Here is a 13,312-nt window from a genome sequence, read left to right as displayed (position 1 = left end):
TTCTTCTTCTCGAGTTTCAGCAGCCTAGACGTGGCGGTTGCTGCCATCTACCGGTGTTACAATTCTTCGTCAACTAGATACAGTCATTGTTAGACTCCTTTCCCTATAAATTATATTCATTTATATAAATTTTGTGTAAAGATTGCAACTGTGAATTTGTTATGGTCCTGCTTGTTTTTCCACATGCACATTTACCATCTGAACATTTTGTTATCTGAGCCAGGTGCAAGTTTCTAATTTTTCCAGTAAATTGACATACTTTTTTTGTTTGATTGTCAAATTTGTGGGATCCTTCTACTAGTTTAGAAAACATAATTTTTTTTCACACTGTTAAGTAGTCCTAATTATCTTCAAAAAGTAGTGCTTCTGTTGCTTTAAACAGTGGGTCCATCACTACACAGAGACATATCTTAACTTGATTTGTGGCTCTTTTTTAATGCATTCAACTTAAAGAATACATTGATCATCATCAACATCAGAATTTTCTTTATAGAAATGCTCATTTTCCTGGTTCTATTTCATAATACCTGCTCTCCTCCTCCTGTTTTCTGTATTTGAATTGCTTGTGCTATATATTTTCAACTGTTTAACAAGCATGTTCACTGCTTCATGGAACGAAGGACGGAGATTATCACCTCCTTGAACACTGGTCATTTTGAGCACTAATTTTGATTTTGTTTGGCAAGTGTATCAGGTCCTAACTTTGTTCAGTACAACCTACAACATGGTTCCGTATTTTTCCTTGTTCTTCCATATGTCAATTATACACCAAATTTCCTCTTGTAGTTTTAGTGGCTTTAGATTTTAAAAGCAGATTTAAATTAGACTGCCAACAAAACTATTTCTGTGGCTCTATTAAATCCGGAGTATAACATCTGTATTTCCAGCTCTCTGTATTGATGAATACAACTTCATGGGCAGTAAATACAACAAAATGTTAAGAGAATAAACGCACAAAAGAATGTTCCCTCTTCCTGTCAGAAAAAAATCAATTAGGATGTTCTAAGAAAGTGATACCATCAGAACTACAACCATTTTTTTCTAGTTTCCTTTCAAACCCCAAATCAACTATTTGTTTTGAAGTTCACTTTAAAGCAATGAGTAATATTTCACTATGTTATGATTATTTATTTATTTTTAAGTTCAAGGTAAAGGTTGAACATGAATTAATTTTTTGCATGAAAGATAAAAACTCAGGAGCATCTTTTCTACAGTTGCTTTATTGTTATATCCCTTTTGGACAAGATTTATAAGTAGTTATCTTAAAAAAAATAGTACCTGCAATTGATCATTCTGCACAGAGTAATACATTTATTTAATTTAATTAATTTATTTTTACTTCAATCAGATTTTTTATTATATTTTTTTGATAATGGAGAAATCACAAACATCTTTAAATACTTTCTCAAACTGTCCTATTCTTAGCAATGCCATTTTCTTCCCCCTGTTTTGAATGAAAATATTTTCTTCTTTTCACCTGGTCCCGGTGTTGCTACTACAATAAAATGACCTGATTTCTTTAATGAAAACTGAAAATTTTTCCAGTTCTGTGGTTTGTTATATGTTACCATGGATGTGGTGAGTTAGCGACCACTAGGTGGCGCATTGTAACCAAGCTAAGGTTGTTGTCTGCTGTTCGTTCTAGTGGTGTTAATAAAGTAGGCTAATAATGAGTAGCATTAAAAAGTATCAAGCATTGTGTCAGTCTGGTGTGTGGATGTGCAAGCAACCAGATCAACAAAGCAAGAACACGACATGGTTCATTTATTTTTATGATTATTTTTTGGAGTAATTGGTTACGTGACTGAAGTAAAAGAGGAAAGATAATAGTGGAAAGTATTTTATTACTTGGTCAGGTAAGGTTTATTTATAAAGCACATTTCCAACAGGTCATGCTGCCCAAAGTACTTTACAAACTAAAATACATAAAATAAAATACTTAAATAAAGATTACTCCAAAGTTTGAATTTTAATATATTATTTTACGCTCTGGATAACAATATAAAAAATGAAACTAAAGAACATTTTCAGTCATCCTACTTATGCTAATATTGTGTTCCTTTTGTATCTGATTCAGAGTGTTTATCCCAGACAATGTTGCATCTAAAAGAATAGGCAGGACTCTCAACCCTTAAATACACCTGCAGAAGATTAGTTTGATAAAATATAAAATCCCAACTGTATGAAGGGTAGTAAAGTGGGTGTAATGGTTGTGTTGTTCAGTAACATTTGCATTTGTATTGCTTCATGCAGAAAAACTGGGTCCCCAAAACCAACTCCAACCAACAAATTATGCAATTAAACTTTAATATGAGTTTCATACAATCAAAAATAAGCTAAATCAATAAAAAAAAAAGTTTAATAATACAACAAGGGAGAGCTTGTTTGGGTCAGCTCAAAAGCCAAGCATAGAAGTGTCTGTCCTAAATTCCAGAGGAGATTTATGAGCCGCTATAGAGTGGTGAAGAGGTTAACAGATCTATCGCCCAGAACCTGTTGAAGGGGAAGCTGAAATGACTCAAACTTTGTCTCTCCCCCACACTACAGACAGCCAGGTTGACGACGTATGGGACAGAGAGGCAGAACAGATGCTAGCGGCAGTACCATCTGGGTTCCACGGTGTGCATCAGAGCCAGGTGCAAAATCAGAAGGGGCAGAGATCGGTCTGCCAGTGTCGACACACTTATCATCTATGAGGATGTGGGAGATAAACAGATAAACAGCCTGCAGAAGAGATGGTACCCAGCATCCACCAGCTTATAGAACCAGCATCAGAAGGGACGGCTGTGTTAAATGATGCAGATGAAAGAGGAAGATTGGAACAGCAGAGATTCCAGGAGACACGTCAAAAGCAAACAGAGATCACCAGTGTGATCAAGAGGTTACGACATGTCCTGACTCTGAAATGATTCAACTTTAAGAAAAGGAGGAGTGTAGGTATTGAACTTCAGGTTGGCTACAGTGAGTGAGAGAGTGGGAGGAACATGGCAGGAGCAGATCAGAGGTGACCTAATTACCTGATAGACAGCACCTGTGAGGTCAGAGTGAGCATTCCTGAAAACAGCTCAGTCAGTGTTTGTAGGTTTGTTCTGGATAGAGGAGCTTGGTGACTGTCATAGGTGTTAAGCCCAGCCAAGCAAACTGTTAAGGTGGATTTATGCTCACATGGCGACTGCTTGCGGTCGGTTACGGCGTAGCTGACGCTAGTGAGTTTGCTCGCGCACTCGAGTGTAGGGGGTGTACGTCATTTTGGTGTCATGTTGCAGTTTCTCCTTCTAATCTAAAGGTGGCAGCAGGGGTGGTATCAGCTGATAAACTCACTAGGTCAGAGTTCTTTTGATGGTTCACTTCAGTTTGGAAGGTATTTTCTATTTTACAACAACAATGGCGTCCAGTATGCTTCAGTGTCTTTATTAGCTTGTGGAAGAAAACAAAGAAATAATTCGATCAGACTCTCATCAACTTGATCCATTGGTTATTGTTTTTAAAAACAGCGGTTATCACACAAATTCAACGAGAAGATCCAGATATCCGGCAACATGTGATCCCAAACTGACTAATCAGAAGGGAGTACCACCGCGTAATCATCTGCATAGCAGGGGTGCACGTCAGGTCTGGAAGAGGTGCGGATCCAGCTTCTGTGGAGCTACGCCGAGCCTACGGCGGTTACGCAGGCGCAAACGCCACGTGACCATAAATCCGCCTTTAGTGCTCAGTGGATTTTGGTGGAAAGGTGCTGATCACAGCTGGTTAGGTCTGTCAGCGGCTAAGATATTTAGTGAGGCTATAGGGAAAGTCCACCGTGTAGGTAAGGATAGAGGAAGGTAGAGGGAACATCTAGGAGCATGCCAGTCTGCTCTCTAACTGAGAGGGAGGTTCTCCTGCAGTCAGGGGTGACCTTGCTGTTCTGGACCGGTATCTCCCCTGAAACAGACACTGTTGGGCCGCACTAATACTCAACATACAGTATTGCAGCTGCTCATCTTCATCTATTTTGGGTTTTGGTGCAGCTCAGACGTCACCGTTAGCAGGACATTATCACTCAATCTGTGTGGACACTCGCATCATCATAGTAAAAAGCAAGTAAGCATTTCTTATTACGCAGGATCGTTTTAAGAGGGTGCATTGTCGTGGCAATGTACTATAAATTGATGCTGGTTATGTTAAAACTGAACTGGGTAGTAAAGTAGCTGTTTAGATCATTGCTAAATGTATTCTTAGAGATCCACGTGGATTTAACGTATAAAATCCAGGACTGCCAGTTGGTCTGGAGATAACAGTTGAAAAATGTTTGAGAACAAAACATGAAGTCTGCAGCAATAAGGTTGTTTTTAAAATTATTTTAATGAAATTTCTTCATTTAAAAAGGTACATATTCAAAAGTGAAAAATAATCTGTAGTCATTGACACCTGAGTTGCTCAAATGACCAAATTTATGATACCAAAACCTGCTTGTCAAGGCCCGAATTATGTGATTTAATAAAAAAAAAAAAAATCAACTAAGGCTGGGTATCATCACTAGTTCCCTGAATCGATTAAATTTAAAGCAGCCAAATTAAATTAGATTTCGACTAAATTTACTTCAGTGTTGATTAATTTAAAGCTAATTGTGAAACACCACCTAATTTTCTTGAATATTAAAGACATTCTCAGATAACTATTTTTATAAAACACTGAGTGCATCTACTTGACAAAGTCAGTTATCTGGGAGTAATCAGATTACTGTAATAATCAGATCTGAAACATCTACATGCATTTCTGAAATACCATAACAGTGTTTCCCCAGATTCACAGCCAGAAATGCTGCGATAAAAAAAAACCCACTCAGGACAGAAAAAGTAAAAAATTTTAAATGTCCTGATGAAACAGTTTCTTTAAGTGGAGTCGCTCCAAATATTCTCAAAGTTCAGATCTTATATAACATGTTGATGTTAATAAAATCTACAAAGAATATTGGATCCATTTAAAGACGTATTACGATTTAGAAATTCCTACAATGACGTAGATTCAGTTTGTTCAGCTGTGTGTGCTCCCATGGCGACCACGATGCTATTGGCTAACACCGGAGCAGGAGAAATCCTCCATCTGCTCCTCACTGCAGCGAGATGCTTCCATCTCGACTCCCTGAGACTATTTTAAAAACTCATATTTTTGTCCCGATGTTCAGCTGGTTGATGTTTTCCGATGCGTACACTCTGTCCGCTGATGGAAATATGTGTGCACGCATGTGTGTCTATTTGTGTGTGTGCTCACTGCCGTGGACACAGACAGTAGGCGCAGCTATGACATGCCATCATGTAAATCAGGAGCCAGGCCTGGAGGTGGGGCACGGAGGCGAGCACTTGGTGGCCGGGTCTTTGCCCATGGGGCCCGGTCAGGCTCAACCCGAAAACTGTGCTGCTTATCAGCTCATTTTAAACACCTCAAAGCGTGCCGCATCTTTTCTACTACTAGTCTTATATTCTTTAATCAGACTTTTCTGTTATTAATCTCATAATTTAATTTCTTTGTGGATGGAAGATGCACCTTCCAATTGATCACAACCATCCAGTGTGGATTTGGGTAGTAACATAGCTGTTTAGATCTTTGCTAAGTGTGTTCCCAGAGATAATACAGTAATATTACCACCTGGATTTAACACATACAATCCAGGACTGCCAGTCAGTCTGGAGATAAAAGTGGGATGTTATTTGAAAGATGTTTAAGAAAAAATATGAAGTCACCAACAATAAGGGAGTTTTTAGGCAGATTTCTAATGAGAAATTTCTTCATTTAAAAACATATATTCATAAGTAAAAAAATAATCCGTTGTCATTGACGTCTGAGTTGCTCAATTTACTGAAGTTTCCATTCAAAAATCATCCCCTGCCTAAAAGTAGTATCATGTTGTACCTCAGGACAAGCCACTCTGGCCTCAATCTTCATTTCATAGTCAGTTGTTTGTTAATTACGCTGAAAAACAGAAGTTTGTTAAATGGACAGGAAAGGATTCTGGGTGCCGTCCTCAGACAGCCAAGAACACATTTAATCTTCAACATCATGATGCAGGTTGGCTTTTGGACATTTCATGTGCATTGCATGTGATAAGTCAGCCCAGCTTAAGAGCTGAATGCTTCACCTCAATTATTAGAAACAGAAGGTTTCTCCCCAGTGTGGAGTAGGGTGTGCTTTTTAAGCTGCCTCTTGGACATAAACTTTTTGCTACAATCATTGCAAGAAAACGAATTTCTCCCCAGTTTTCTCCCCATGTGATATTTAAGCTCAGACTTACGTCTAAACCGTTTGCCACAATCACTACAAGGAAACGGTTTCTCCCCAGTGTGAATCCACATGTGATATTTAAGCTCATACTTACGTCTAAACTTTTTGCCACAATTACTACAAGGAAAAGGATTTTCCCCAATGTGGTTCCACATGTGATATTTAAGGTCACACTTACGTCTAAACTTTTTGCCACAATCACTACAAGGAAAAGGATTTTCCCCAATGTGGTTCCACATGTGATATTTAAGGTCACACTTACGTCTAAACTTTTTGCCACAATCACTACAAGGAAAAGGATTTTCCCCAATGTGGTTCCACATGTGATATTTAAGGTCACACTTACGTCTAAACTTTTTGCCACAATCACTACAAGGAAAAGGATTTTCCCCAGTGTGGTTCAACATGTGATATTTAAGGTCACACTTACGTCTAAACTTTTTGCCACAATCACTACAAGAAAAAGGATTTTCCCCAGTGTGGTACCACATGTGACATTTAAGGTCACCTTTGTATCTAAACTTCTTGCCACAATCACTACAAGAAAACTGTTTATCCCCAGTGTGACTCAACATGTGACATTGAAGGTGACTCTTATTTCTAAACGTCTTGCCACAAACACTACAAGAAAACGGTTTCTCCCCAGTGTGAATCAACATGTGATATCGAAGGTGACTCTTATATCTAAACATCCTGCCACAAACACTACAAGGAAACTGTTTATCCCCAGTGTGACTCAACATGTGACATTGAAGGTGACTCTTATTTCTAAACGTCTTGCCACAAACACTACAAGAAAACAGTTTCTCCCCAGTGTGAATCAACATGTGATATCGAAGGTGACTCTTATATCTAAACATCCTGCCACAAACACTACAAGGAAACTGTTTCTCCCCAGTGTGACACACCATGTGATTTGTGAGCCGACACTTATATCTAAAGCTCTTCCCACAATGACTACAAGGAAACAGTTTCTCAGCAGTGTGACTTTTTCTTTGTGGATTCTCATTTGGTTTCTCTCTAAAACATTCTTCAACCAGAGAGTTGGAAGAATCCTTTTCTAAATGGAGCATCATGTGTTTCTGAAGAGAATGCTTGGAGAGTAATTGTTTACCACACTCCGAGCATCCGAAGGATCTTTTGGTAGTTTTAGTGACTGATATTAGCCTCAAATCATTATCTCTTTCTGCATTTTCACATTCTGAACCTAAAGACACTGCACTCATGTCATCGTCATCATCGTCATCACCACTGGTCTCTGAAATTTTTTCATCCAAATGTGGTTGTGAATGACTATCTGGACTTGGATTTCTGCGTGGGTCTGGTCCTGTACAGTCCTCTCCATCAGGTTCTCTTTTCATCTGTGTTGCTGAGCTGCAGGTTGCAGCTTCTGTCTCTCTGTTGTCTTCAGTTTTGATTTGATGAAGCTGTGACAACTGAGGTTTCTCTTCCTTTTCTTCACTCTTTACAGAATCATTGAATCTGCTGCCATCAGCCTGCTTCTGACCATAAAACCTCTTTCCCTCCTGACTGATCCCGAGTTCCTCCTCTTCCTCCTTTATCTGGAGTGACCCTGGGCTCTGCCATTTCAGACTGGAGTTCCCAGAAACCTCTTCTTTAATCACAAACAGCTGCTGGACATCTGCAGGAAAACAAAGAAACAGACATGGGCTCTCATTTAACAATTCAAGTCCTAATATCCATCCATCCATCCATCCATCCATCCATTTTCTTCCGCTTATCCAGAGTCGGGTTGCGGGGGCAGCTGCCAAAGCAGGGAAACTCAGACTCCCCTCTCCTTGGCCACATTCACCAGGTCATCCAGAGGGATACCGAGGCGTTCCCAGGCCAGCCGAGAGATGTAGTCCGTCCAAAGTGTCCTGGGTCTTTCCCGGGGCCTCTTTCCGGTGGAACGTGCCCAGAACACCTCACCAGGGAGGCGTCCAGGAGGCATCCTAATCAGATGCCCGAGCCACCTCATCTGGCTCCTCTAGATGCGGGGGAGCAGCGGCTCTACTCTGAGCTCCTCCTGAATCACCGAGCTTCTCACCCTATCTCTAATGGAGAGCCCAGCCACCCTGCGGATAAAACTTATTTCGGCTGCTTGTATTTGCGCTCTTGTTCGTTCCGTCACTACCCACACCCTGTGGCCATAGGTGAGGGTAGGAACGTAGATCGACCGGTAAATCAAGTGCTTTGCCTTTTGGCTCAGCTCCTTCTTCACCACGACAGACCGATGCAGAGTCTGCATCACTGCAGACCCCGCATCGATCCGCCTGTCGATCTCCCGCTCCATCCTTCCCTCACTTGTGAACAAGAAATACATGAACTCCTCCACTTGGGGCAGGACCATATTGCAGACCCGTAGAGAGCACTTCACCCTTTTCCGGCTAAGGACCATGGTCTCAGATCTGGAGGTGCTGATTCTCATCCCAGCCGCTTTACACTCTGCTGCGAATCGCTCCAGTGAGAGCTGAAGATCGCTGCCCGACGAAGCCAACAGAACCACATCATCTGCAAAAAGCAGAGACCCAATCCTGAGGCCACCAAACCGGATCCCCTCAACACCTCGGCTGTGCCTAAAAATTCTGTCCAAAAACGTTATGAACAAAATCGGTGACAAAGGGCAGCCTTGGCGGAGTCCAACCAGCACTGGAAACGATTCTGATTTACTACCGGCAATGGGGACCAAGCTCTGACACTGGTCATCCAAGGACCGGACAGCCCGTACAAGCGGGTCTGGGACTCCATACTCCCGGAGTACCCCCCCCCCCCCAAGAGTCCCCGGGGGACAAGGCCGAATACCTTCTCCAAGTCCAAAAAGCACATGTAGATTGGTTGGGCAAACTCCCATGCACCCTCAAAGACCCTGAAGAGGGTGTAGAGCTGGTCCACTGTTCCACAACTGAGACGAAACCCACACTGCTCCTCCCCAATCCGAGGTTCGACTATCCAACGGACCCTTCTCTTCAGCACCCCTGAATAGACCTTACCGAGGAGGCTGAGGAGTGTGAGCCCCCTGTAGTTGGAGCACACAGTCCGGTCCCCCTTTTTGAAGAGGGGAACCACCACTCCAGTCTGCCAGACCAAGGGAAACTGTCCCCGATGTCCACGCGATGCTGCAGAGGCACGTCAGCCAAGACAGCCCTACAGCATCCAGAGCCTTAAGGGACTCTGGGGGGACCTCATCCACCCCTGGGGCCTTGCCACCGAGGAGCTTTTTAACCACCTCAGCAACCTCAGCCCCAGAGATAGGAGAGCCAGCACCAGCCACCCCAGACTCTGCTTCCTCATTGGAAGACGTGTTGGTGGGATTGAGGTCTTCGAAATATTCCCTCCACCGCCTCACAATGTCCCGAGTCGAGGTCAGCAGCCCCCCATCCCCACTGTACACCATTGTTGACAGAGCACTGCTTTCCCCTCCTGAGCCACCGGATGGTGGACCAGAATCTCCTCGAAGCCGTCCAGAAGTCATTCTCCATGGCCTCCCAAACTCTCCCCATGTCCGAGTTTTTGACTTAGCGACCGCCAAAGCCACGCTCCGTTTAGCCCGTCAATACCCATCAGTTGCCTCTGGAGTCCCACGGGCCAAAAAGGCCCAATAGGACTCCTTCTTCAGCTTGACGGCATCCCTTACTGCCAGTGTCCACCAACGTTTTCAGGGGTTACTGCCACGACAGGCACGACGACCTTACAGCCAGAGCTGCGGCTGGCCATCTCGACAATAGACGCACGAACACAGCCCATTGTGACTCAATGTCCCTCACCTCGTCCGGGACATGGCTGAAGCTCTGCCAGAGATGGGAGTTGAAACTCTTTCTGACAGGGGACTCCACCAGACGTTCCCAGCAGACCCACACAACATGCTTGGGTCTGCCAGGCCTGATCCGCACCCTCTCCCACCATCTGAGCCAACTCACCACCAGGTGGTGATCAGTTGACAGCTCTGCTCCTCTCTTCACCCGAGTGTCCAGAACATGCGGCAGCAAGTTTGACGACACGACTACAAAGTCGATTGTCGAACTGTAGCCTAGAGTGTCCTGGTGCCAAGTGCACATGTGGGCACTCTTATGTCTGAACAAGGTGTTCGTTATGGACAGTCCATGATGAACACAGAAGTCCAACAACAAAACATCACTCTGATTCAGATTAGGCGGGCCGTTCCTCCCAATCACGCCCCTCCAGGTCTCGCTGTCGTTGCCCATGTGAGCATTGAAGTCCCCCAGCAGAACAAGGGAATCCCCGCAAGGAGTGCTCTAAGGCAGAGGGAGGCTACCCTTTCGTCCACCGGGGTGAACCCCAACGTACAGGCGCCAAGTCGGGGGACAATGAGCATGTCCACACCTGCTCGGCACCTCTCACCGGGAGCAACTCCAGAATGGAAGAGGGTCCAGCCCCTCTCAAGGACAGTGGTTCCAGAGCCCAAGCTGAGCGTCGAAGTGAGACCAACTATATCTATTCTGAACCGTTCAACCTCGCACACCAGCTCACGCTTCTTCCTCGTCATAGAGGTGACATTCCACGTACATAGAACTAGTTTTTGCAGCTGAGGATCAGAGCGCCAGGGTCCCCTCCTCTGGCAGCCGCCCAGCTCACACTGAACCCGACCCCTATGGCCCCTCCTGCAGGTGGTGAGCCCACGGGAGGGGAGGCCCACGACACCCTTTCGGGCTGAGCTCGACCGGACCCCATGGGCAAAGGCCTGGCCACCAGGCACTCGCCTCCATGCCCCACCTCCAGGCCTGGCTCCAGAGGGGGGCCCCGGTGACCCACATCTGGGCAAGGAAAACCTTGGTCCTTGTTTTCTCCTCATCATAGGGGTGATTTGAGCCGCACTTCGTCTGGTCCCTACCCTAGACACCTGTTTGCCATGGGTGACCCTAACAGGGGCAAGAGCCCCCGACAACATAGCTGCTAGGATCGTCAGGATGCACAAACTCCTCCACCACGATGAGGTGGCGGCTCAGGGAGGAATTTCCATCCAACAAGTATATATTTTTTTAATGATCAAAACAAAGCTTGTGAAGGCGGAACAGCTGAGATGCAGAGAAATGTGGCGAAATGGACTCTGAATAACAAGACGAAAGGGGGGGGGGGTGACAGCTGAGGAGGCAGCCAAGCAGGGCCATACTGGGACAAAAAGTCTGACAGCTAGCACATCAAGCTAGCTTGTTGGTTGAAGATCCCTGCTTGTCCCCTGCAGGGCTGCCACCTACCAGTGACAAGCAGGAGACAGATCCGGAGCATGGGCCGCATGCCGTAACCAGCTGAGGATCAACTGCAGTTGATTAATTACATGCAGTTCTGGAGATTTATTTTTATGAAAATCTGGATTTAGATGATGATATGACTGTTATTCCTCCTCATGGCTAAAATACTCAATTAATACTGACCTGATGTCAGACCCTTAAACATTGGCACTGTGAGGTATTGCTTGTACTGGAGGTTGACGGTGATCCCGTAAGTCTGGGACCTCAAAGTAATCGCCATGTTCCTCACAAATATTGTGGAGAATACAGCAGGTCATGGCCATTTTCTTGCACAACTCTAGTTTGCAGTCATTTGTTTTGATCTACCATCCTTTTAGCCTGATCCTGTAGTTCCACTGTTTGTGGGTGAGTCTACCTGTGACTGAGATGGGTTTCATAAGCCACTTTTGTAAGGGGTAAGCGGGATCACCAATCAGGTAATGTCCAACTTCACAGCTAGAAATTGTGACCATATTTTGCTCCAGTAACTGTCCAGTGCTGAGAAGACCCCACAAATCAGACTGATGTAGGGAGAGAACAAACTCCTCCATGTTTATAATCAACCAGACTCTCCTTTGTTCCACTGTAGGCGGGCGTGCCCAGTTGCAGAAATATGTTAGATGAAGTGATTTAGCTTAAGTCTAGTGGAAAACCGAGCAGGATCGCTGGACACACCAGCAGAGCTCTGGCTCTAGCACCAACACCGAACCAGTTCATCTTTGGTCGAAATGCCCTATAAAAGAACCTGGGCAGACCTGGAATGGGCATGACGAGAAATTGAAAGTGTTGAAATCCATCTCCACCTTTAAAAATATGTTAAGGACTAAACTGATCAGCTAATATATACTTTAACCAATTATGGTCCCAAATTCACCTGTTATAGGAATGTATTGTGTCTTGTGTTTAATGTATGTTGTATGTAGGTATGTTGGTGATGTATGAGGATGTTGTAACATGTTATGTTTTATCTTCCTTTCCTTTTCATTATTTTATCTTTATGTACTGAGTAGGGCTGCAACGATTAGTCGACGTTGTCAACAATAGTTTATTTAGCCGTTGACTATTGTTGGCAAAAAAAAAAAAAACTAACTACAGAGTGAGTCATCATCTTCTAATCCCATCTCTGCTGAGAGTTGCACAATGCACATGTGCAAAGAGGGCAAACAAACTACAGAGTGAGACATTGTTTTCTTTTTTTTAATCTCTGCTGAGAGTTGCACATGTGCAATAATGTCCTCCAGGGGAAAAATATGGCGGCGGACCAGGGTGCAAAACGGCGGCAGAAGACGTCAAAAGTCTGAAATAACTTCACGTTAAACTTATAAAATAAATTAAATACATGTGAGATTTGTAAAGAGGACCTTGTGTACCACGGAAGTACGTCTGCAATGCTCAAACACTTAAAGAAGAGCCACGTCGGACTTACATAACATTCTCATGCAAGATTTCAAAGCTGAAAGTGAAATAAGAGCCATTTATAATAATCATGAGATACATAATCCGATTGGTCGACTAGTCGTTTTAATAGTCGGTGACTAATCGACCATCAGAATAGTCATTAGTTGCAGCCCTAGTACTTAGACTCCCTTATAAAGCTTGTGATAGCTTTTTAGGGAGATCTGATTCACACATAACTCACAGCTTAACTCCTATGTAAAGGTGAATTTTTATAAATATGGTGGTCTACATCCAAATCAGCAGGTGTGGCAGTCTTGTTAAATAATTTTCCAGGAAAGATCGTATCAACAAGCCATTGGATTCTTTCTGTATTACATATTGATGACTCATTAATGTTTACGGAT

General features: G+C 43.6%; 1 protein-coding gene across 1 annotated transcript; it reads right to left on the bottom strand.

The window, feature by feature from the left end:
* Positions 1–6,007: 6,007 nt before the first annotated feature.
* On the bottom strand, positions 6,008–11,751 carry LOC121632936 (gastrula zinc finger protein XlCGF57.1-like). The gene is made up of 3 exons (XM_041974757.1): positions 11,655–11,751; positions 7,769–7,903; positions 6,008–7,519 (listed from the first exon to the last, which is right to left on the bottom strand). Exons 1-3 carry the CDS (start codon positions 11,749–11,751, stop codon positions 6,120–6,122), a joined length of 1,632 nt encoding a protein of 543 aa, XP_041830691.1. The 3' UTR covers positions 6,008–6,119.
* Between the last annotated feature and the right edge of the window lie 1,561 nt (positions 11,752–13,312).

The sequence above is a fragment of the Melanotaenia boesemani genome, chromosome 21, assembly GCF_017639745.1.
Source record: "Melanotaenia boesemani isolate fMelBoe1 chromosome 21, fMelBoe1.pri, whole genome shotgun sequence".
NCBI lineage: Eukaryota > Metazoa > Chordata > Actinopteri > Atheriniformes > Melanotaeniidae > Melanotaenia > Melanotaenia boesemani.
This window is presented reverse-complemented; position numbering and strand designations above follow the sequence as displayed.

Excerpts from the sequence above, each read along its gene's own strand:
- LOC121632936 (XM_041974757.1), bottom strand. The coding sequence starts at position 11,751 with ATGGCGATTACTTTGAGGTCCCAGACTTACGGGATCACCGTCAACCTC. Across the intron at positions 7,904-11,654 it reads GTTTAAGGGTCTGACATCAG|ATGTCCAGCAGCTGTTTGTG; the intron begins GTCAGTATTAAT and ends GTTTTCCTGCAG. Across the intron at positions 7,520-7,768 it reads GGAGGGAAAGAGGTTTTATG|AGACCAGTGGTGATGACGAT; the intron begins GTCAGAAGCAGG and ends AAAAAATTTCAG.